Genomic DNA, 20893 nt, shown 5'->3' with positions numbered 1-20893 from the left:
CTCAGTGAAGTTAATAACAAATTCCAAGCCATTTCTTCTTCATTAAATACAAGAGTCATCATAATATTACCTTTCTTTTGAGATAAGATATGTTTCAGTCAAGAAAAATTTAGAATATTTCTCAAAAATAAATATTTTTTTGATCAAAAATATTTTCAAAATATTCTTTAAAAATGTATCCGCACAAAATAAATAGCTTTAAATAGCAAATATGATAATTACATAATGAAATAAATTGACTATGTCGATTTTTGAATGTTCCGGTATAATACCCATATGCCAACACTCCAATAATATCACCAGATTGTGCAAAAATACCAGTGAACAAAATGAGTGAATGTGGTTGGTTGAGCAACAGGGAATCAGTTGGCAAAACAATTTATTCACCAGATCGATGAAATCTTCAGAAGTTCTCATCCACACAGGAAATGAGAGAGCGTTCCGAGAGTTTGTTCCCATGGTTACAGACATTGAAGACCCGACGTCCAGCAGCACGTCGGATGAGAATTGCGATCAAGTGGATGTTAACAGTGTGCATTTTTTGTTTTTTGTTATTTTTCTGTTATTGAACGGTTTTCACTGAGCACCGCGAAGTAGAGGTGCCAATGGACATATGGAAGCAGTGTGAGTTTTTCCAGTTGGATTTTAAGGTTTTGAAAATTTGGTAGGATTTTGAAGAAATGCGGCACAAGAACAAAAATGAAACTGATGGGGACATCGAAGTTTTTCCGAGAGATGCTGAATACAGAAGTGTTAGAAAATTTTTTTTATTTTTTAATGATCAAAATTTACGTGATTTGGCTTGATGCAGGTTCTGGTATGAGATTGTGGTTGAAGAACTGCTAAGGCTGAGAGACAACATCTTCATGAGCCATGATGAATTCCAGGATCTGAACATGTACGATCCAGACAATGCAGATGCGTGTGTTTTGAGCTATGCTGAAGTAGGTACAGCGAGTGACTTTCTTTTTGATGGGCTTCTTTTCGTTTTTGTTTATTTGTTGATTTGTATTTTGCTTTAAATTGCATTCAGGATGTTGCAGACAAGACTCGGTCTGGACTGAGCCCGAAAGGATGGAAGGACACCATTCGGTTGTATGGGACTTTTCCAGAAGTGCTGTTTGGGAAAAGGCAGAGTTTCTGGAGGGATATGTACAATCTAAAGACCCTGATCAAGTATCCTTGGACGCGTCTTATTCTATTTTCATTGGCGTCGATATCTCTTATGCTGTTTCTTTTCTTCTTTTTCTTTGCCATCTTCTACGCAACGAATCTTATCCGAGGGCCAGTTTTCGACAAGCTGGCTGATGATGAGCATGTGTCGATTCTTGTGTCGAACAGGGCAAGTAGGTCGATCTTTTCGTTCTGCCTGTCAAGGTCGAAGAGCCAGTTCACTATTGCATTGGTGATGCTGACATTGTTTTTCTTTTTCTTTTTCTTATTTTTAAAGAAACGAGATGATATGTTGTTTGCAATTTTAATAAGCGCTGCGTGTATAGGTTGCTTACTTGTGGGACCTTATTATTTGTACACGAGTCTTAACAAATTTGTAAATGGGGATGAGCACGCTTTCAACATCCGCAATCGCTTGGTTGATGGTCAAGTGACGAAGCCGTATCCTCAAAGAAATGTCAAAGAAAGTGGCGTTGGTTATGATAACCTTTTCAGAGAAGCAGCAGCCACAGAAGATGACACACAAAAATTCACCGAGGATGGGCGATTGATAACAAGCTCAGATACCATTTTGTTAGCTCTTTTGATAAATTTTTTTGTCTTCTTTGGTGAAATGTTCGCCATTGATTTAATAAGCGATAGCTGGTTGAGTTGTTCAGATAATTTCTGCATCACTTTTATCCAATATTTCCATTCTGTGTTGGGGATTGCTTTGACATGGGTGTTTTTTTCTTTGAAGATATGTTGAATGCAAAATGTTAAAGGAGAGCGGGTGAGTGAGTGTGTATGCGAATTGAATGAGAAACAAGACATTGCATGTTTATTTATTTATTTATTTATTGTATCTGCTGTGCCAAAAATTATAATTCTATTAAATTTATTCATTTATTTTCTTTATTTATTTTGTTCTTTCTGTGAATGTGAACGTGTGCGATTGGAATGATTGTGGTGTATTGGCAACCAAACAGACAATTTCACAAGCTCGTGGACAATTACTTTCATTCCGTTGTTCTTGACAATCATCACCCTGCATATTTTTATATTCAACATGGAGCCACCTGGTGCTTCCACTTTCGAGACGATGTGCAGCAACAGTGTGCGTTACTGTGGGATTGTGTTTGGATCAGCGATTGGGATTGCCATTGTGCTTATTCCGACACTGTGCTTGGATGGAATTGGGAAGTTTGACCCGCCAACTTCGAGCGGAGAGGCGTGTGAAGGAGCAGAGCGGTTCATGTCAGCAGTGGTTGTGAATGACGAGCTGATTGAGCGAGCACACAAAATGGAAAGAAACATGGCTCTATCGCTGGTGCAGATGCTGGTGTGGCTGTTTGTTGAGTATGTGGCATTTTGCGTGGGGCTGTATCTGGTGAAGTGGGATGTGAAATGGATAAAGCGAAGAGTGGATTTGAAAAAAGGACTGTTTGTGTGGCAGACATTAGCACCTTGCAAGAGGTGCAAAAAAATTCAGAAAATACGGGCAGATGAACGGAGAAAGAAAAAGCTTGAAAAAGAGGAGTCAGAGTGTGCAGAGTTAGCGAAGAAGGAGAAGGAGGAGGCAAAATTGAAAGCGAAGGAGGTACGAGAAAAAGAGAAAGATCAGAGGCTGATAAATGTGATTCAAAGGGGGCTGAGTGTTGAAGAACTGAGTGCGGAGATTGATGAGATCAACAAGTATTGCGATAAGGAAGATCAAAAAGAAGTAGAGGCAGAGGAAGCAGAAAAGAAAAGAGCAGAGGAGGAAGCAAAGAAGAAGGAAGAAGAGGAAAAGCCAGCGAATAGAGCAAATGAAAATAATTATAAGGAACCTGCTGTCAATCACGAAATACATGTTCTTTGGGAAAAGATTTTGCAAACGGGTTCGTTTTCGTGGCTTGTCTGAGCAGCATGCAGCCATATGAATCTCGGGCAAACAGCACATATTTTTCTTTTTCTTTTTCTTTTTTTCAGTGTTTCTATTATGTAATTAGCATTGCAGTTGCAGTTGCAGTTGCAATTGCTGTTTATAAGATTGTTGTTATTTGTTGCTGTGTTTTTGTTGGCAAGTTCTTGAAGCAGCTGCTATTATTATTGATGGGTTATAAATTTTCTTGTTCATGTTTTGTGGTTTTTGAATATGTAATTTGTGTATGTTTTTTTCTTATCTGTATTTACTTATTATTATTTATGTATTTTTGCAATATGGCCACTTTTCTTAAATTTTCATTTTTGGACAGTTTTTCATTTTCAGAAGATTGGCAGGAAAAATGTTGATATCATAAATAATTTTTTAAATGTACAGGTGTCTATTTTTTGAAATCATCACTTTTTTTTCGAGGTGTTGAATATTCAAAGGCTTTTCGTCATTAGCCAAATAATTTTCATCCAAGTGTTGGAGGGTTATCATTTAACCCCAACACATTTTTTTATTCTGATTTAAATTTTTGAAGTGAAAAATTTGGAAAAATAAAAAAAATACAAAAGAAAAATCAATTCTTCGAATTGTCTTTCTTTTTCCTGGTTTTCTTTGCATCTCTTCGTTTTCCTCTTCGTTTGGTTCATCAAAAATAATGTCAGAGCGTTTTCTTTTGATTTTATGTATGAATTCAACAATTTCATCTTTTTCGTTTTCTATCACATGTTTCATGTCTTTTTCATTCTCTGTTTCTTCATTTCTCCCTAAAAATCTTTCCCAATCGTCTAAAAGTTCTTTTTTTGTAATTAACTTTCCAAAATATTCAAAACGGTTACGATGGGAAGGAAGTAGGTATTTTGATGATTCCTGTCATCTGCGAAGAACTGGACCGAACGTGTTACAAAGGACTCCGCTTTGTTAAAAAGCTTTTTTAATTACAGAAGGAGTGAAAGCGGAGTGAATTGCTTGAGGAAGCATGTCGACAAGTGCTTTTCTTGAAGCAGACGATGATGGAGATGATGTTACATCAAATGATGAAGAAAGAGAAGTTTTGAGAGTTGCAAATACTCCTCTATCGAATGGCTGAGACAAATGAGTGCTGTGGGGGATGAATGTTGCGAAGTCAATGTTATTTTCTGAGGAGGCTTTTCAAATTGAAGGATCACCGTGTGAAGGATGAGAGTCGATGAAAAGAAGGCATTTCTCTGTTTCCAGTAACATGCGCTTTCTATTTTCAACGGTGGAAGGGAGAAGAACTGTTTCTGCATATTTCTTGAAATTTTGCTTGTCCATCCAGCCACTTTTGTTAGGCCAGATGTCCAGAGTTGGAGAGAGAAGAGGCTTCAGTTCGTCCGGTTGTTTAACACTTGGCCAGAGAATGATGCAAGGCAATGAATAACCATCTACAACCACGGCAGCAACAAGTGTCGCATTGTTCGTTCTTTGTGCTTCTTTGCAATATACAGCACTTTGTCCAGATGGATGGATAACTTCAATATTGGCAGTAGATGGTACACGCTAAAAAGATTCGTCAACAATAAATATTAATAAAGGTGTGTTGTGATTTTTTCGTGTAATTTTGTAATTATTTGATAACAGGGCTTCATTACACTTTCACATAACACAGCCAGCCGATAAATGTTTAAAAACTTTTTGGTTTGCTCTTCCTCAACTCGGGGTGCCACTTCAAAAACCCGAACGCCGTAGCATTCGAAACCTTTATATATGGCTGGTTTTCGTCTTTTGAATCGTTCAAAACATTTTCCATCTAAAGAAAAAATATAATTGTAACAATAATAGAACTTGCACAAACCAATTCTCTTGTTTTCTTCACTGTTAAACGCTTACACAAATAGAATCAATTTTGATCACATCAAGAACTGTTTCTTCCTTCTCTTTGCTAATTACCTGCAGTCTCCCTGGTTTTCCAACTTCCCTTTTCACTCGCAACTCCCGAACTGCGTTTTTTATGCTGTTGCGGATGAATTGCTCAGAATTGATAGCGTCTGTGATCCTGACGAAGCCATCATATACGACGTATGCCATTCGTTCCAGTTTGTTCTTATATTTTCTTCAAAGAAAGGATTGAATGGAATGCTTATATTTTCTGATCCCTTCTTTTCTTTTTTTTTAATTCAACATGAATTTTCATTTTTCTTTTTAGTGTTTTGATCTAATTATCATTTTTTTGATAAAAAATAGAATTACAAAAAAAATTAAAAAAATAAAAAATGTTTTGAATGAGCAAAGTGGCTTTTCACCATTTGAAACCAACCTATTTCTCGTGGAAGCTTGATGGAAGGTTTTAACCCCCCCCCCCCCAATCTCCCCCCATGAGAAATAGGCTTCATTTCAAAATACATTTTAAAAATTCAATATAGATTCCTTTTATACAAATAATTAAGTTATTATTTCAAAAAGTGAAACATGAAACTTTTCTGATAAAAAAATTGGTCAGAGTCAAAAAAAGGTGAGGGTTAAATAATAACCCTATGTGTGATAACTATTTCATAAGCCAAATTAACATACGAAAGAAAAGCAGAAGTGTTTTTTTTATTCCACATCACTTTTTTTGGCTTTATAAACATATATTCTTTACAAAAATATAAAAAAATTTTTACAGAGAAAATATGATTACAATAATAATCATGAATATTTATTCTTTTCGAAATGTTGTTATTTAAAAATAGTTCACTTCGGACGAGTTTTATGAGTTTTTGAAACAAAATCCAAATTTTGTTATAGACTTTTCTTACTTTTCAGTCACAATAACAACTGCATATTTTTAAAAAAAATACTTTTTGAAAAAAGAACGTTGTGAAAATTATGGTGGAAATTTTCAATTTCTGTTTTCAGTTGCATTATCTCAACGATAGTTGATAGTAATTTTTCAACAAGTTTCTTAATTATACTCTCAATGAAAACAAACATCAAAGATTAATTTATTTCATTGCTAACTTTTGAAAATAAATCAATTACTTATTTTTTCGTTGTTCCGCAAAGCAAATTGTTTCATTTTAGTGTATCACATAAGTTTGCATAAGAAAAGAGAGTGATTTGGTTTTCTGTTGAAATACTGCAATCAACGGAGGTTGAAATCATGCCTATGCCCACAATTATTGAATAAATTCACCATAAATCACACTAACTATTAATAGTGCAAAAAAATACCAACAAGATCGATTTCTCAAAAGCTATACGATGAATAATTTTTGAAATTTATTTCCAAAAGCATCTTGTTCACACTATCTTTTTTGGCATATCAAATTTTCATTTTTTGTCGGCTGATTAATCGAATAATATTTATTGATATTTTGGAAAAATAGTATTTGTGGTTTCTCTGAGATTTCAACAATTGTTTTTTCAAAATTCAGTCGATACAAAAATGAGAATCCGATATATCAAAAGAGTTAGTATTGTAAAGATATTTTATGATGAAAATTATCAGAATTATGACCTTTGCAGTTATTGAGAAATCGATCTTGTCCGGAATTGTTTTTTACGTCAGGTATTTTTTGCACACTTTATGCTTGAATTTTCATTTTCACATGAGAATTATTCAAAAGGGTTTTTTTTTATCAAAAAAGAAAAGAAAAGAAAAGAAAATGAAATTAAAAAACGTATCATACAATTTGTGCAAAAAATACCGGACAAGATCGATATCTCAACAACCGCAAGAAGAAAAATTCTGATAATTTTCCTCAATATACATCTCATCTACACAAACTCACGTGTCATACCAGACTTTGAAAATCTCCTCATTCGTACTCAGAGATAATTATTTTTAATATTTCGGAGAAATAGGATTTCAAGTTTCTCCGAGATTTCGATGTATATTTTTTCTGAGCACAAATGAAGCAATTTTGAAAGTCTTGTATGTCAAGTGAGTTTGTATTAATGAGATATATTTTGAGGAAAATTATCAGAATTATTCTTCTTGCGGTTATTGAGATATCGATCTTTTCCGGTATTTTTTGCACAAACTGTATGATTTTAAAAAGGTCAGCCATATATGCGTTTAAAATTAATTATTGAATAATTTCCTATTTTGCATCATATTAAATGGAACACACTGATAAATGATAAGAAACAATGGAGGATGCAATTGTTTGGACAGATAAAGAAGAGGAGTCAGAAGTAGAATTGAGGAATTAAATGAAAAGAAATCAACAGGTTCTGCTAATTTCCTAAATATGTGCACAACATTTGACGTAGTTGGAAAAGGAGCAGATGCGTTAGCACGGAAAGAGTTAAAATAAATTTTGACTTTTTTTTCATCATTGGAATGAAAATGGTTATAAATCATGATTCAATTGATAACAATTTTGTAATATGAGTTGACTTATAAGTACCCCCTTTACGTAATTATCAATAAATTTGAAAAACACATTCCCAAATCACAATTAATTTTTGAAGATAAACAGAAAAAATTATAACTGAAGGATCAAATGGATATTATTATATTTCTACAGGAATTATCAACAGTAACACAATGAAAACGCAAAACATTCAAAGCAAACAATTGTGCAATCCCGTTGAACCAGCACTTTCCTTTCCTCTTGAACGATTTTCTTTGAAAAAAGGTAGAGAAGGAGAAATTTCTATTTTGCAACGTTATGCATTGAAAAACAACGGAATATTTCAATCACACGAAAGAGGATGTAATTTATATTATGAATGTTTGGAATTCTTTATTTTCATACGTTTCCGACATTTTTAATTTTTGAAAGTGTATGGAGATGGACCAGAAAAATTACTACTAATGTCTGGGCTTTCGATGAATTTTGATGCATGGAAACGAATTATTCTTCTATTGCTTAGAGACACTCGATATCAGATTTGTATTTTTTGCCATCGCGGATTTGTTTACAGCACATCTCAACAGAAACGCTTCACGTATGCACTTTTTTCAGATGAAACGTAAATTTATAATATACGGTGTGCACAATTATTTAAAGGACTTCAATGATGGCGGATGATGCTGCTGCACTAATTGATCATTTGAAATGGGAAAAAGTGAATGTGGCTGGACTTTCAATGGCAGGAATGATCATTTTAGAACTTTTAATGAGGCACTCCGAAAAACTTAAAACAGTTACTCTTATGTGTGGTGCGGCAGATAGATTTTATCCTCCTTTGTCGAATATTTGGAGACAGACTGCTGTAATGTTTATAAAGGATAAAGTGAAAGCTGCCAAAATGACAGCCCCGCTAAATTTTGGAGAAAAATTTTTGAGGGAAAAAGTGAAAATAGTGAACATAGAAGATGAACCCTGCGTTGTTTCTTCACCAACTCCAGAAGATATCCAGATTATCGAAAATGAAGAGAAAGAAAGCAAAACTGAAAAAGTGTCATCTTCATCTGAGTCTTCACCTCTTCTGTCGAAGTCTCAATATGATATGACAGGAATGGAATACGTGACGCAAGACAAATATTTATCTCCGGTCACGCACTGCCACATTTCACCTTCTCTTAAAGCACTTTGTGGACAGATATGTGCTGTTATGACACATTTTGTGTCTGTGGAAAGAATGCACGAGTGGAGGAAAAAATGGGGGGACGGTCAGAATGATCCAGTTGGAAAGGAAAAACTCCCAAAGGAGCACCACAACGATAAAGTCAAAGTTCAAGTTGTTCATGGAAGCGACGATAGAGTGTGATATTTCTTTTTTAAAAAAAATTTGAACGTTGAGGATTTTTAATTTTGTTTTATTTCTCAGTCAATTCCATATTCCCACGGTGAACATATTGCAAAGCATCTCGGAGTACCTTTTATTCTTATTCCAGACGCAGGACATTTTTTGCCATTGTATGCCATTTTTATTTTATACTTTTTTTGATAAAAAATATGTATTTTTTATTTAGAGAGCGTCCTGCACTAATTGCAAATTTAATACATCAAATTATTCATTCATAAATTGTTATTTTTTTCAGAGAAGAGAAACCGAAAGAATTAATTTGATCAACCCTAATAATTTATTTACTCATCAATTTTTTTCGTTTTCTTGTTCATATAAGCATTTAACGAAAATTAAATACGATTTCCTAAAATACTTTTATAAAAAATAAAACTAATTTAATTTGTCATGCTTGATACTTGCCTTGTTAGTAAATGTGCATCAAAAGAGACAATAGAGAAGGTGGAACTTTTCAAGGAAAGCATCGTGGATTATTACAGAGATCTTCTGCTTTTCTTGTATAACAAAAAGCTTAGGTTTGCGATTATTCATGAAAAAATTTATCTCATTTCTTATTACAATCATTTTCTTTTTTTCACTTTTTTTTGAGACGTTTGCGGCACGAAAAATTTATTGAAAGACTACAACTTAGAGACGAAGATAAAAAAAGGTTTCTTGAAGAGTGCAAAGCAAAAGAGCTCGCATATTTAAGACTTCGACGTTCATCGACACAACCAAGTGATTTTGAATGGATTGCACTTTTAGGAGCTGGAGCCTTTTCGCAAGTGTTCCTTTGTCGCCATATTGAAACAGGATTATTGGTTGCAATTAAAAAAATTGAAAAGAAGACAGTTGATACAAAAGATAAAGCATTTAGATTACGAACAGAAAGGGCAATACTTGGAGCATCGCGAAATCCTTGGCTTGTGAAACTTTACTTTGCATTTCAAGATTCGGATTATATTTATCTTGCAATGGTTTTTTATTCTATATGAATTTATTTTTGGCACAATTATTTTGATTGTTTATTTTTTTAAATGTTGTTTGATTAATAATGAATCAGGAATTTGTTCAAGGAGGTGATTTTGGATGCCTTTTGCGCAACACTGCTCCACTGAACGAAGACGTAGCGTGTTTCTATTTCGCCGAAATGGTCTGCTGTGTGCATGCGCTCCACCAGCTCGGGTACATCCACCGTGATTTGAAGCCAGCGAACTTTCTCATCGACTCCAAAGGGCGCCTCAAGCTGGCTGATTTCGGGCTGAGCAAAGGAGACCCCTCTCTGTTTGTGACCGGAAGCAGAACGATGCACTCGAAATCGCATCGGACGAGAAAGAAGCACAAGAGCAGCAGACACACACAAACCAATAAGAGCGATATTAATACTGTTGATAAGAAGGTTGAGTCTGTAAATCAATCAAACACAGATAAAAATGATATTTCATTGGAGCAATCATCATCTTTGGCAACAACAAAATCAGATATCGCACACAAATTGAATGACAATTCCACAGAAAGCAATTCAACAGCCAACAAATTAGAGCAGCCAGCAAATACAGTGGAAGAGAATGGCCAGTCAAAGCAAAATGCAGACGAAGGAGAAGAACCAGAAATATCAGCGTCGTCAAGCAGTGAAGACGACGGGGTGGATTTGGATTCATCTTCAGACGAGTCAGACGGGGCAAGTGAGGAGGAAGAAGATAACAACAACAACTGTAATAATAATCATAATAGTAATAACAGTTCAGAAACAATGGAATATTCCTCTGTTGCCAACAACATCAGTTCAACAGGCACACTTCCGAATTTGCTGCCTCAATTTCAGCAGACATCTGAAAGAAACACAGAAACAGCCAATTTCACTGCATCGGGTGTGCCAACAACATCTCTTTCTCCCTCAATGACTGCTCATGTTCCTGTTCTCCCATCCAATTTCTATTCAACCTCAACATCTTCTTCCTCCTCCTCTTCTTCCTCTTCCTCCTCCTCTTCCTCCTCAGTCTCCGCTACCCTCTCCTCCTTCTCCAGCACCTTCTCCTCCCACCGCCATCTGTTTGCCGAGTCCTGTGTGGGCACTGCAGACTACGTGGCCATCGAGGTGTTTGAGAAGGAGCGGTATGATGAGACAGCTGACTGGTGGAGTTTGGGGTGCATTCTCTTTGAGATGGTGACGGGGCATCCGCCTTTCCACTCCCTCACTGACAACGATGTGCTCAACAAGATCAGCAGATTCAAGCACACTTTAGTCAGAGAAGAGGGGATTTCGGACTTGGTGTGGGATCTGATCACAAAGTGTGCTAATTTTATTTTTCTTTTTTATTTTTCTTTTTATTATAAATCAACATTACATACAAATAACTTCAAATACATCTTCTTCTTCTCTCTTCTCTCGCTTTCTCTTCTCTCCATTTTTCTTCTCTCTCTCTTTCCTTACCGTTTCAGACTAATCTGCGAGCCCGAGCACCGTCTAGGCCGTCACGGTGTGTCAGACATCTGCTTCCACCCTGTCTTTACTGCCAATCAGATTGAGTGGAAGAGACTGAGAAGAGTTGTGCCCCCATTCACACCAGATTTGGAGTCAGCAACAGACTTGTGCTACTTTGATGATGCAATTGTACTGGACGCAACACTGCTGAAGGAACCGGGTGAAAGAATGGAAAGAAGAGAAGGGAATGAGAGAAGGGAAGGAAGAGAAGGAATGATAGGGAATGAGGGAGAGGGAAACAGAGAAGGAGGAGAAGGAAAGAAAAAGGAAGAGAACAAAGGAGATGCAAGTAATGACAAGAAAAAAGCTGATGAACTAACAGAAAATGAAAGCAAAGATAATGATAAGGAAGAGAAAGAGAAAGAAGAAGAAGAAGAAGAAAGTGATGAAGATTTAGAAGGAACAGTTATTATTCATGAACTGCCAACAATTCAGCCAGATGATGATTCTAATGAAACAAACAAACAGAAAGAAAACAAAGAAAACGAAAAAGAAGAAAGATTAATTTCTTCTTCTTCCTCTTCTTCCTCTTCCTCTTCTTCTTCTCAATCAGAAGGAAAAGGAGAAAGAAAAGTGAACAAAAAGAATATGTCACTATGTCCCACATATGAAGACATCAAACTCCACTCAACACTTTCACTTGTCTCTCTCCCACAAAAGATGGATGAGGAAGAGAAAGAAGAAAGAGAAGAGGGAAAAGAAGGAGAAAGAGGAAAAGAAGGAGAAGCAAATAAAGAAGAAACAAATGAATATAAAGTTGAAACGAACAATTCACCAGAAAATTCATCATCATCATCATCATCATCTTCTTCTTCTTCTTCTTCTTCCTTTTCTTCATTTCCTCTTGCCTCAGACACATTAAACAACACCTCATTTCAAAATAGCATATTTCCATTCACAACAGCATCAACATCTGATACATCTTCACCCGAAAATCTTCTCCTTCCACCTCAGCCACTTCAATCGACTCCATTCACTCATCGTTCTCTTGCTTCTTCTTCCTCTTCTTCTTCTTCTCTTTCTCTCTCTCATTCTCTCTCCCACAGCATTTCCCTTCTTCCTTCTCATTCGCTCGCTGAGTCTGTCCGCAGAATGAGTCGCCCTGTTTCTCACTCTTCTGATCACGCTTCTTCTTCTTCTTCTTCTCCTTTTCCTTCTTCTTCTTCTTCCTCCTCCTCTTCTTCTTATCCATTTTATTCTATTTCTAATCAAACAACACCATTACATTCACACACATCTCCATTTGACACAACAACTTCTTCTTCCTCTTCCTCTTCCTCTTCCTCTTCCTCTTCTTCTTCTCCTCTCAATCCATTCGATACCTCCTTCCCTCCAGCTTCCTTCTCTTCCACTTCTTCCACTTCTTCTTCTTCTTCTTCTCCTTCTCACCCTCATTCTCTTTCTTCTTCCTCTTCTTCTCATTCACATCCTTCAAACACCTCTCTTCTCATTGCCAATGCGATGTCTACAACAATCTCTTCCCTTCGCAACATCCTCCTCCTCCGCTCTTCTCTTCCTTCTTCTTCTTCTTCTTCAATTTTTTCTTCTTCTTCCTCTCTTCCTCATCTTGAACTCACCAGCCAATCCTTCTTCTCTCAAACAACACCCACAAACAACCTCGTTCCAAACAGAGAAACAATTTTTGCCTCGCCTTTCGCTTCGAATGAAGAACAACTCCATTCAAATAAACAGAACAATAATATAAATGCAAATATAACATCACCATCATCTTATACATCTTCTTCTTCTCCTTCATCTTCTACTTCATCTTCATCTTCATCTTCTTCTTCATCTTCTTCTTCTTCAACATTAACAAATGAAGGAGCTCATACATCCTCTTCTCAACCTCAATCTCATCAAATGAATGATTCTGAGTCAAATTCTGATGCAAACGAACAAAATAACAAAGAAAATAACAAAGATAACAACAATAATAACAATATTAATACAACCAATGCATCTTCTTCATTTCCCTCTCAAAATCCTTCTTCTTCCCTCACACCAACAAAACAAGGCTTTCCTCCCCTTCCTTCATCATCATCATTTTCTTCTTCATTTTCTTCTTCTCCTCATTCTCTCTCATCCACATTTCCTCCTCTCCCTCTCCCTCTCCCTTCCTCTCTCTCTCTCCCTCTTCCTCTTCTATTTGATCCCTTAAACTCTCTTTATTCCCCCGTTCGTGGCGGACCCCATCCTTCTCCCCCACAAGCACTCACACAGAGAATGTTCTCTTCTTCCCCTCAAAATAATCAAAATATTCCGAATAATAACATGAATAATCTTAATAATCTTAATAACAGCATTAACCCCTTCCTCTCCTCTTCCTCTTTCTCTTCCTCTTCCTCTTCCTCTTCTTCCTCTTCCCAGAATTCCTCCTTTTGCCGGCAACAGCTGCAACAAATTCAACCGCCGCCCTTGTTTATTCCCCCACTCCGTCCGTCCTTTTTCCGGCAGATGAAACGCCCTCTCACTCCTTCAGACAGAACAACTGCGGCGGCTGTTATGTCTGCTGCTGTACAGTCTATTCGAATACTCTCTTCTTCTTCCTCTCAAAATGCTTCTTCTCCATTCAACTCTTCTGCCTCTTCCACTCCTCCTCATACTCCTTCTTCTCTCCTCTCTCAGCAGCATTTCAATTCTCCGTCTCCTCAAACCACAAATCGCGAAGGTTTCTCCGAACCATCACAAATATCTCTCCCCGTTTTTCCGTTTATTCCCCTCCCCGCCGCGCAATATCCCTCTTCTGCCCCAAACAACGTCATTTCCCCAGTCACCACGCCAACTGAGCCTGTTTCTGCTGTCTTTGCTGATCCGAATATTCCCCTTGTCGTAAAGAATGTGGGAGAGGCGTTGAATAATAATTCCCCGATGCGCCTCGAGCGAAGGAGCACGGCGTACTCACTTTCGGAATATTGGGACGGCTCGAAGGAAATTCCGGCGGCGAAGGAATTATGTTGGGAAGGGAAGGAAAAAGAGAATAAAGAAGATGTTTCACAGAAGAATGATAAGAAAGAAGAACAAGAAGATAATTCGAATTCAGCTAAAGAAGATAAACAAGAGCAGATAACGTTGCAATCTTCATCTTCCTCTTCCTCTTCGTCTTCTTCTTCACAGCAATCCAATCAACATTCAACAGCAAAAGAAAGCGAACCCTCAAACAAACAAACCGAAGAGACTCGCTCAAACAAACAACTTTCAAAGAAAAACTCCAAAAATGAGAATGGAACAATAACAGGAAATGTAAATGGAACAGGAATTTCAATCAACAATGAAATGAGAGAGAGAGTTGTGAATGAGACGCAGCCAGTGTCAATAACAGGGCTTGTGTTGCAACAAGGGAATATGTCACGCACAGGGAGAATTAGACTGGCACCGCTGCATCCACACAGACCAGACAGAAAAGAGGTGATGAGAGAGAGGGAGGAGAGGAGGAGGAAGGAGAGGGAGAAGGAGAGAGAAAGAGAGAAAGAGAAAGAGAAAGAGAAAGAGAAGGAAACAAACAAGCCAACAGTATCTTCAAAGAAAACCGGAACAAAAAAGCCACATTTTCCGAGTGCTTCAACAGAAAATCGAGTGATACAAGCAGAGCCAAGTTTGACGACAATTCCAATTGTTCTTCAGCACATTCAGACAAACAACGCAAACAATGCCCTTTCGAAGCATATGTCACATAAGATATCACCATCATCATCATCATCCCCGACGTCAATACCAACTCCAGTGAATGTTTCATCTTCTGCTGATAAACGGCAAAATGACATGAATCAACAGAATAATCATGTTGTTGATATTACAGTTGATGTTGTGAGGTTGGAGGCAGAACAAAGTGAAAACAAACAGAAAGGAAATGAAATGGAACAGAACAAAAACAACAATGAAAATGCAACAAGTTCAATTGAACCTCAAAATGAAGAGAAAACAAATGAAATCCATTCCATTTCAGAAGAATTTGTTTATTCACCCGAACAATTCACTGAAGACATTGCACAGTCAGACAAGACAACGATTGCAATGATTGAAGAAGACGAAGACGAAGAAGAGTTCAGCCCAGACACATTTGCCCCGAATCTGCACTCCATTCAGGACATAATGGAAGAAGAGGACGATGAAACACTGCTGGAAATGGATGGATTTGTGGAGCATTCGATCAAACAAAAGGAAAAAGATGGTGATGAAAGGAAGAAAACTAGCAATAATTTGAATACAAATATAAATGCTAATGCAATATCAAATGAATCTATTGCATCTTCTTCTTCTCCTTCATCTCAGAGTAAAACAACAACAATATCATCATCTTCCTTCTCTTCATCATCTGACACAGTTGTTCCATCCCAATCCTCTTCTCTCCTTTCAGACACAGCCCAATCCACCCAAAAGCCAGAGATGACACCTCCACAGCGCAGACTGCAGAGAATGGCAGATAAAACAGACAGCTCGGCCATTATAATGATTGTTGCTCCTTTCTCTTCTGCTCTGTCAACTAAACATCAACAGCAGATACAATCACAACAATTGCAGCAGCAGCAACAACAACAGCTTCAGCAGCAGTTTCAACTGCCTCACATTCCGGCCAGACTCCCTCCTGTTGATTCATCCTCATCCTCCTATTCTTCCTTCTCTTCTTCTTCCTCTTCTTCATATTCCTCTTCCTCTTCTTTCAGTCAACACAATCGCCATTCCAAGCACCTGCACTGCACACCTCCTTCTCTTCTGCACTCTTCTTCTCGCCAATCCATCCATCGCCCACACAATTCTTCTCCTGATGCCCACTCAAACTATCTTCTTCCTGCGTCTGTTGTGCAGAAAAGACAGAACCCGCTTTTGGAGTTGAGAAAAGCAGCACTCGAAAGCAGACTGCCTCCTCCTTCATACAAAAAGAAGAGGAAGACGAAGGAAGAAGAAAAGGAAGAAGAAGAAGACAACGATGATGATGAGGAAGAGGAAGGTGAAGAGGATGAAGAGGATGGCGATGATGAAGAAAATGAAGAAGAAGATGCAAATGAGGAAGACAGTGAAGAAGTTGTCGGAGGATTTGTGAAGAACAACAGCAACAACGAACACAAAACAATGAAGAAGAGTAAGAATAACAAAGAGACTGAACAATTATTGAGTATTCACAACCAAAGTGAAGAGCAGTTAGAAGAGGACAAATCAGAGAAGGATGTTGAAGAAGAACTTGAATCTCATTTTGACACGTTGCAAATGAACAGTCAAGGAAGTGATATTTCAATTAGCTTTGCTCGTTCTCCTTCTTCTTCAAATACTCCATCCTCCTATTCCTCCTCTTTTTCTCCATCATCCAAGTCATCTCAAGATCAACAATCCCCTCCAACATTGCACACCAGAAGAGGAACATTGCCACCAATCATCAGTGAGCAGAGGATGAAGGATAAGTCTGCACTCAACAAAAACAACAGTATTAATAGCACTGTAAATAGCAATAGTAATGTCAATATTAGTATCAATAGCAATAGTAACAACAATAGCAACACACCCAGTGCAATCAAAAAGACTTCTTTGAAGCCGATCACGCCACGCATTGCATTCAGTGCAAGCTCATCGTCTCCTCTTCAGATTACATTGCTGAACGAGGGGAGAGAGAAAGAAGAGGCAGAAAGAATGGAAAAGGGTGGAGGAAAGGGGGAACATGAGTGTGAAGATGGAAAGGAGATGAAGGAAGCAAAAGAAGGGAAGGAAGGAAGAGTTGATGCTGAGCAAGTTCAGAGGATTGCTGACAGTCAGATGATGAATGTTTCACACGAACATTCGATGTATTTGGAAGATGGAAGCAAAACAGGTATTTATATCAGCGACAAAACAACAGAAATTATCGGCACAAGACAAGAAAGCGATTCAAAGCCAGCATCTCATTTGTCTCAGCTGACGCATCTTCCATTGCTCAGCCCATTAACACCCAAAAATGTGAAGTCACCAAAAATGACAGCACACAAATCACACACCAGCCACATCCAGCTCCCTCCTGCCAGTTCTGGTCTTTCTGGTCTTTCTGGTCTCAGCCACTCCAATTCCAGAGGAAGCAAACAACACAGCACAAAAAGCTCGCCATTCTTGCAACACCAGCAGGATATTCTTTTGCCTTCGCAGCAGACGCAACAGTCGAATCAACAAACAAGTCAGTCTCAAATGACAACACAGCAGATGCAGTCACAACAGATACAAATACAATCACAATCACAGTCTCAGATGCTGACACAGTCTCAATCTCAATTTCAATCTCAAACAATGTCACAATCACAGACACAATTGCCAATGCAGCCACAGGCTCAACAGCAATCTCCACCCATTCTGCGGATGACACGCACACACGGCACACAACCAGCAGACGAGAAGAGGAAGTCACTTGGCTTCACTCCAACAGGCAAAAGCAAAAAACAGGCGCCTGTCATTTTGGGGGCGATGGAGTACAAAAAGTCTGAAAGTGCGCTCTGCCCACTGCTGCAGCACCCGCTCGACTTTGTGGAGCAGACACAGATGCCCATTCAACAACAACAGACACAACAGACACAACAGAATCAACAGAATCAACAGACTCAATCACAACAATTGCAACAGACTCAACAACAACAGCAGCAACACAGTTTGACTCCACAGCGCCTTCTGCGAATGGAGACAGGAGTGTTGACGCCTCAAATGAACAGCAGTGTGGATGGACAAGCACACAAGTCACATTCTGCCACACCTCCTTTACCAAACAGTTCAGAAGCATCTGCTGCAAAAGACAGTGAAAGAGCTATGCAGAACAGCACTTCCATTCAACATTCATCGAATGCTGATCAAACAGACAGCATCCAACAAACACACACAACTCAGCCCTCTTCTCTCTCCTCCCCTGCCTCTCATTCTGATCCTCTTCCCCTTCCTTCTTCTGCTCCTTCTCCTTCTGTTCCTGCTCAACCTTCTTCTTCTGTGTCTGTCCCCATTCTTTCGTATGTCTCTCCTCCAAAGGCTGCCCCACACTCCCAGCTGTCTCCACGCACCTTGTCTTATCTGCAGAGAAGGAAAGAGCTGATCGAAAGAGCGAAGATTCTGCGGGCAGAAAGAGAAGCACAAAAGGCAAAAATGGCCGAAGCGAAGGCAAATGCGAAGATGGGAGGGAGTGTTCGACTGTCTCCAATTTTGGGTGGAAGACAGCAGAGACACAAACAACGCTCAGCTTCTTCACCTCCGCCTTCTTCTTATTCATCTTCATCGGCATCTGTTATTTCATCTGTTCCACTTGCATCATCACCTGTTGCTTCAATAATACCTTCGTCATCGTCATCATCTTCTTCTCCTTCTGATTCCTCTCAGCCACCCTTCCCTTCCACCCACATTGAGCCGAGCTCCTCTTTGCTTTCCTTTCAGGTTGTGTCTTCTCCTCTTCTGGGCGGACAGCGCCGAGCAAGCAGAAAAGATGGGATGGAGAGGTTCAACGAGAGGCTGAAGGAAAGAGTGGGAAGAAGGACACTTGAGAGAGAGAGGACGAAGCTGATCACTCCTCCGGCGAATCGAATGGGAATGGGCATTGGCGATTTCACACTGGCAGCAGAGTCTGTGGAGAGGTTAATTGCAGGAGAGGAGGGGAGGAAGGAGAGGAAGGAGGGGAGGGAAGGAAGAGAAAGAGAAGGAAGAGGAGAAGGAAGAGAATGGACATCTTTAATACAACATGAAAGAGAGAATGGAAGAACAGGAACGATTAAACATCACAATCAGTCAAGAATTAGATTGAAAGGTCTGTTGGAACCAATTCCACCTTCATCTTCATACTCTTCCTCCTCCTCATCTTCTCCTTATTCCTCTTCCACTTCTTCTGTTGTAACAGCCCAATCTGTTTCTGCTTCATCTTCATCGATTACTTCATCCACCCCTCCTCTTCCTCTTCTTCTTCCGTTGGCTCTTCCAAATATGAAACAAGACAAACACTCAACTTCTTTACGCAATCTGCCAATATCACCTTCTTCCTCCTCATCAACATCTTCCTCTTCCTCTTCCTCCTCCTCCTCCTCCTCACCAACATCTTCTTCATCCTCTCCTTCATCTTCATCCAACATGTCTGTTTCCATCAACCACACACACCCAACCACACTCACAGCCACCAACAGCAATGGAAACACTCCAAATTCTTCTCCTGTGATGAAACCTCTCTCTGCCAGCAATGTCGCATCGATGAGCCATTCATCACATCTGAATGGAATGAATACATCAACAACAACTACTTCCTCTTCTTCCTTTTCCTCTTCTTCTCCTTCCTCTTTTCCTTCTTCTTCAATATCATCATCATCTTCTTCTTCTTCTTCCTCTTTCTCTTCTCATCCACTTCTCTCTCTTTCCTCCCATTCCATTCCTCAACTCACTTCTTTTGTGGGCTTCTCTGAAAATGTTGAAGATCCTTCTTCTTCTGCTTCTTCTTCTCCCCCTCCTCTTCATATGACTCCAATCACAAGTGTTCCATTGCTTTTGTCTGCTCATTCAACGACTCATTCTTCTTCTTCTTCTTCTTCTTCTTCTTCTTCTTCTTCTTCTTCTTCTTCTTTTTCTTCTTCTTCTTCCTTCTCAACCTCTTCCATTTCTTCTTCTTCTCCATCACCTCCTCGCCAATCTGTTCCTCTATGATATGTTTTTACTCTGATAATTCAGACATTTTATTATGTTTTGTTTATTCATCTTTTTTAAAAATGATTATTTTTTATATCATTTCCATTTTATTTTTTATTTTTGATCTTTTTCTAATTCTTGTTATTTTATTTATTTCGATTTTGTATTTTTTTATTATTTTTTATTTGATTAAGCTGTTGTTTAAATCTCCTCTGTTCAAATCCCCCAAAAATGGTGAGTTTCTCACCAATTTTTCGTTTTTATTAAAAAATTAAAAATATTTTCTTATTTTTCTTTTTTTTTGGGATTTCAACCAATTTGGCCAATCGAATATTCCATTTGTATCATATCGTCTTATGTATTTTTTATATCAATTTAAGTTCAAGAAATTTACATTTTCTTTTTTTGCTCAATTATAACAGTAATATCTTTTGTGAGATATTATAAAATGCCTAAGATTATTCTTTCTTTTTTTCCGATTGGATTTTCTCGATTCGTTTTTTCAGTACTTTTCCTTTTTTCCAATTTAATATTCATTTTTCGTTTCTTCCGTAAAACAACTTTAAAACATGTGAAACATGCAATTCATTATCAGTAATTTTGTTTTTTTCACCGTGAATTTTAATGAAAACAAAATACATGCTTTCTTAAATATGGAGCAAAATACTTGCATTTGTGAAAAAAACAACAATTTGTTCCAAACTTTTTCCACAACCTTGTCATGAGAAATCTTTCATTTTCACATCAAAAAAACATAGGAAAATATTCAAAATATTCAAAATTAATTAAATGTGCAGAATGGAACAAAATACATAAAGCAAAAAATATCGTACCATATCTAAAAATCAAACCCATATCTATTTTCTTTTTTATTCTGTAAATGAATTCTGATGCTGTTACATTAAATTTGTATGACTTAACACATGGATTAGCAAAGTCCTTATCTTTAATTTTATGTGGAAAATATTTTGAAGCTGTTTGGCACGTGGGAGTTGTTGTTTTGTTTGTTATCTATTAATGATTTATAAGTTAGTTAAACTTTTTGCAATTTGAATTATAATCAAAAA

General features: G+C 37.8%; 5 protein-coding genes across 5 annotated transcripts; 4 read left to right on the top strand and 1 right to left on the bottom strand.

The window, feature by feature from the left end:
* Positions 1 to 394: 394 nt before the first annotated feature.
* Positions 395 to 1949, top strand: MONOS_1476 (uncharacterized protein; the record flags this gene model as incomplete). The annotated part of the gene is made up of 5 exons (XM_067867589.1): positions 395 to 530; positions 595 to 622; positions 812 to 944; positions 1034 to 1746; positions 1913 to 1949. 5 exons carry the CDS (start codon positions 395 to 397, stop codon positions 1947 to 1949), a joined length of 1047 nt encoding a protein of 348 aa, XP_067729006.1.
* Positions 1950 to 2221: 272 nt separating this feature from the next.
* Positions 2222 to 3365, top strand: MONOS_1477 (uncharacterized protein; the record flags this gene model as incomplete). Its single annotated transcript, XM_067867599.1, has 1 exon — positions 2222 to 3365. The coding sequence occupies one exon, from the start codon at positions 2222 to 2224 to the stop codon at positions 3053 to 3055; it is 834 nt and encodes a 277-aa protein (XP_067729005.1). The 3' UTR covers positions 3056 to 3365.
* Positions 3366 to 4216: 851 nt separating this feature from the next.
* MONOS_1478 (uncharacterized protein) lies at positions 4217 to 5113 on the bottom strand (the record flags this gene model as incomplete). The annotated part of the gene is made up of 3 exons (XM_067867609.1): positions 4217 to 4585; positions 4785 to 4835; positions 4910 to 5113. The coding sequence occupies 3 exons, from the start codon at positions 5111 to 5113 to the stop codon at positions 4217 to 4219; spliced, it is 624 nt and encodes a 207-aa protein (XP_067729004.1).
* A 2286-nt stretch (positions 5114 to 7399) lies between these two features.
* MONOS_1479 (putative alpha/beta hydrolase fold) lies at positions 7400 to 9043 on the top strand (the record flags this gene model as incomplete). The annotated part of the gene is made up of 6 exons (XM_067867620.1): positions 7400 to 7403; positions 7492 to 7746; positions 7798 to 7963; positions 8026 to 8722; positions 8789 to 8877; positions 8934 to 9043. 6 exons carry the CDS (start codon positions 7400 to 7402, stop codon positions 8983 to 8985), a joined length of 1263 nt encoding a protein of 420 aa, XP_067729003.1. The 3' UTR covers positions 8986 to 9043.
* Positions 9044 to 9154: 111 nt separating this feature from the next.
* MONOS_1480 (putative Protein kinase domain) lies at positions 9155 to 20424 on the top strand (the record flags this gene model as incomplete). The annotated part of the gene is made up of 4 exons (XM_067867632.1): positions 9155 to 9282; positions 9357 to 9723; positions 9810 to 11038; positions 11189 to 20424. The coding sequence occupies 4 exons, from the start codon at positions 9155 to 9157 to the stop codon at positions 19842 to 19844; spliced, it is 10380 nt and encodes a 3459-aa protein (XP_067729002.1). The 3' UTR covers positions 19845 to 20424.
* Positions 20425 to 20893: the final 469 nt, after the last annotated feature.

Source organism: Monocercomonoides exilis (assembly GCF_001643675.1).
Source record: "Monocercomonoides exilis strain PA203 chromosome Unknown scaffold18-1597598, whole genome shotgun sequence".
NCBI classification, from domain to species: Eukaryota; Preaxostyla; order Oxymonadida; family Polymastigidae; genus Monocercomonoides; species Monocercomonoides exilis.
The sequence above is the reverse complement of the archived record's forward strand: the minus strand, read 5'-3'. Positions and strand labels throughout refer to the sequence as shown.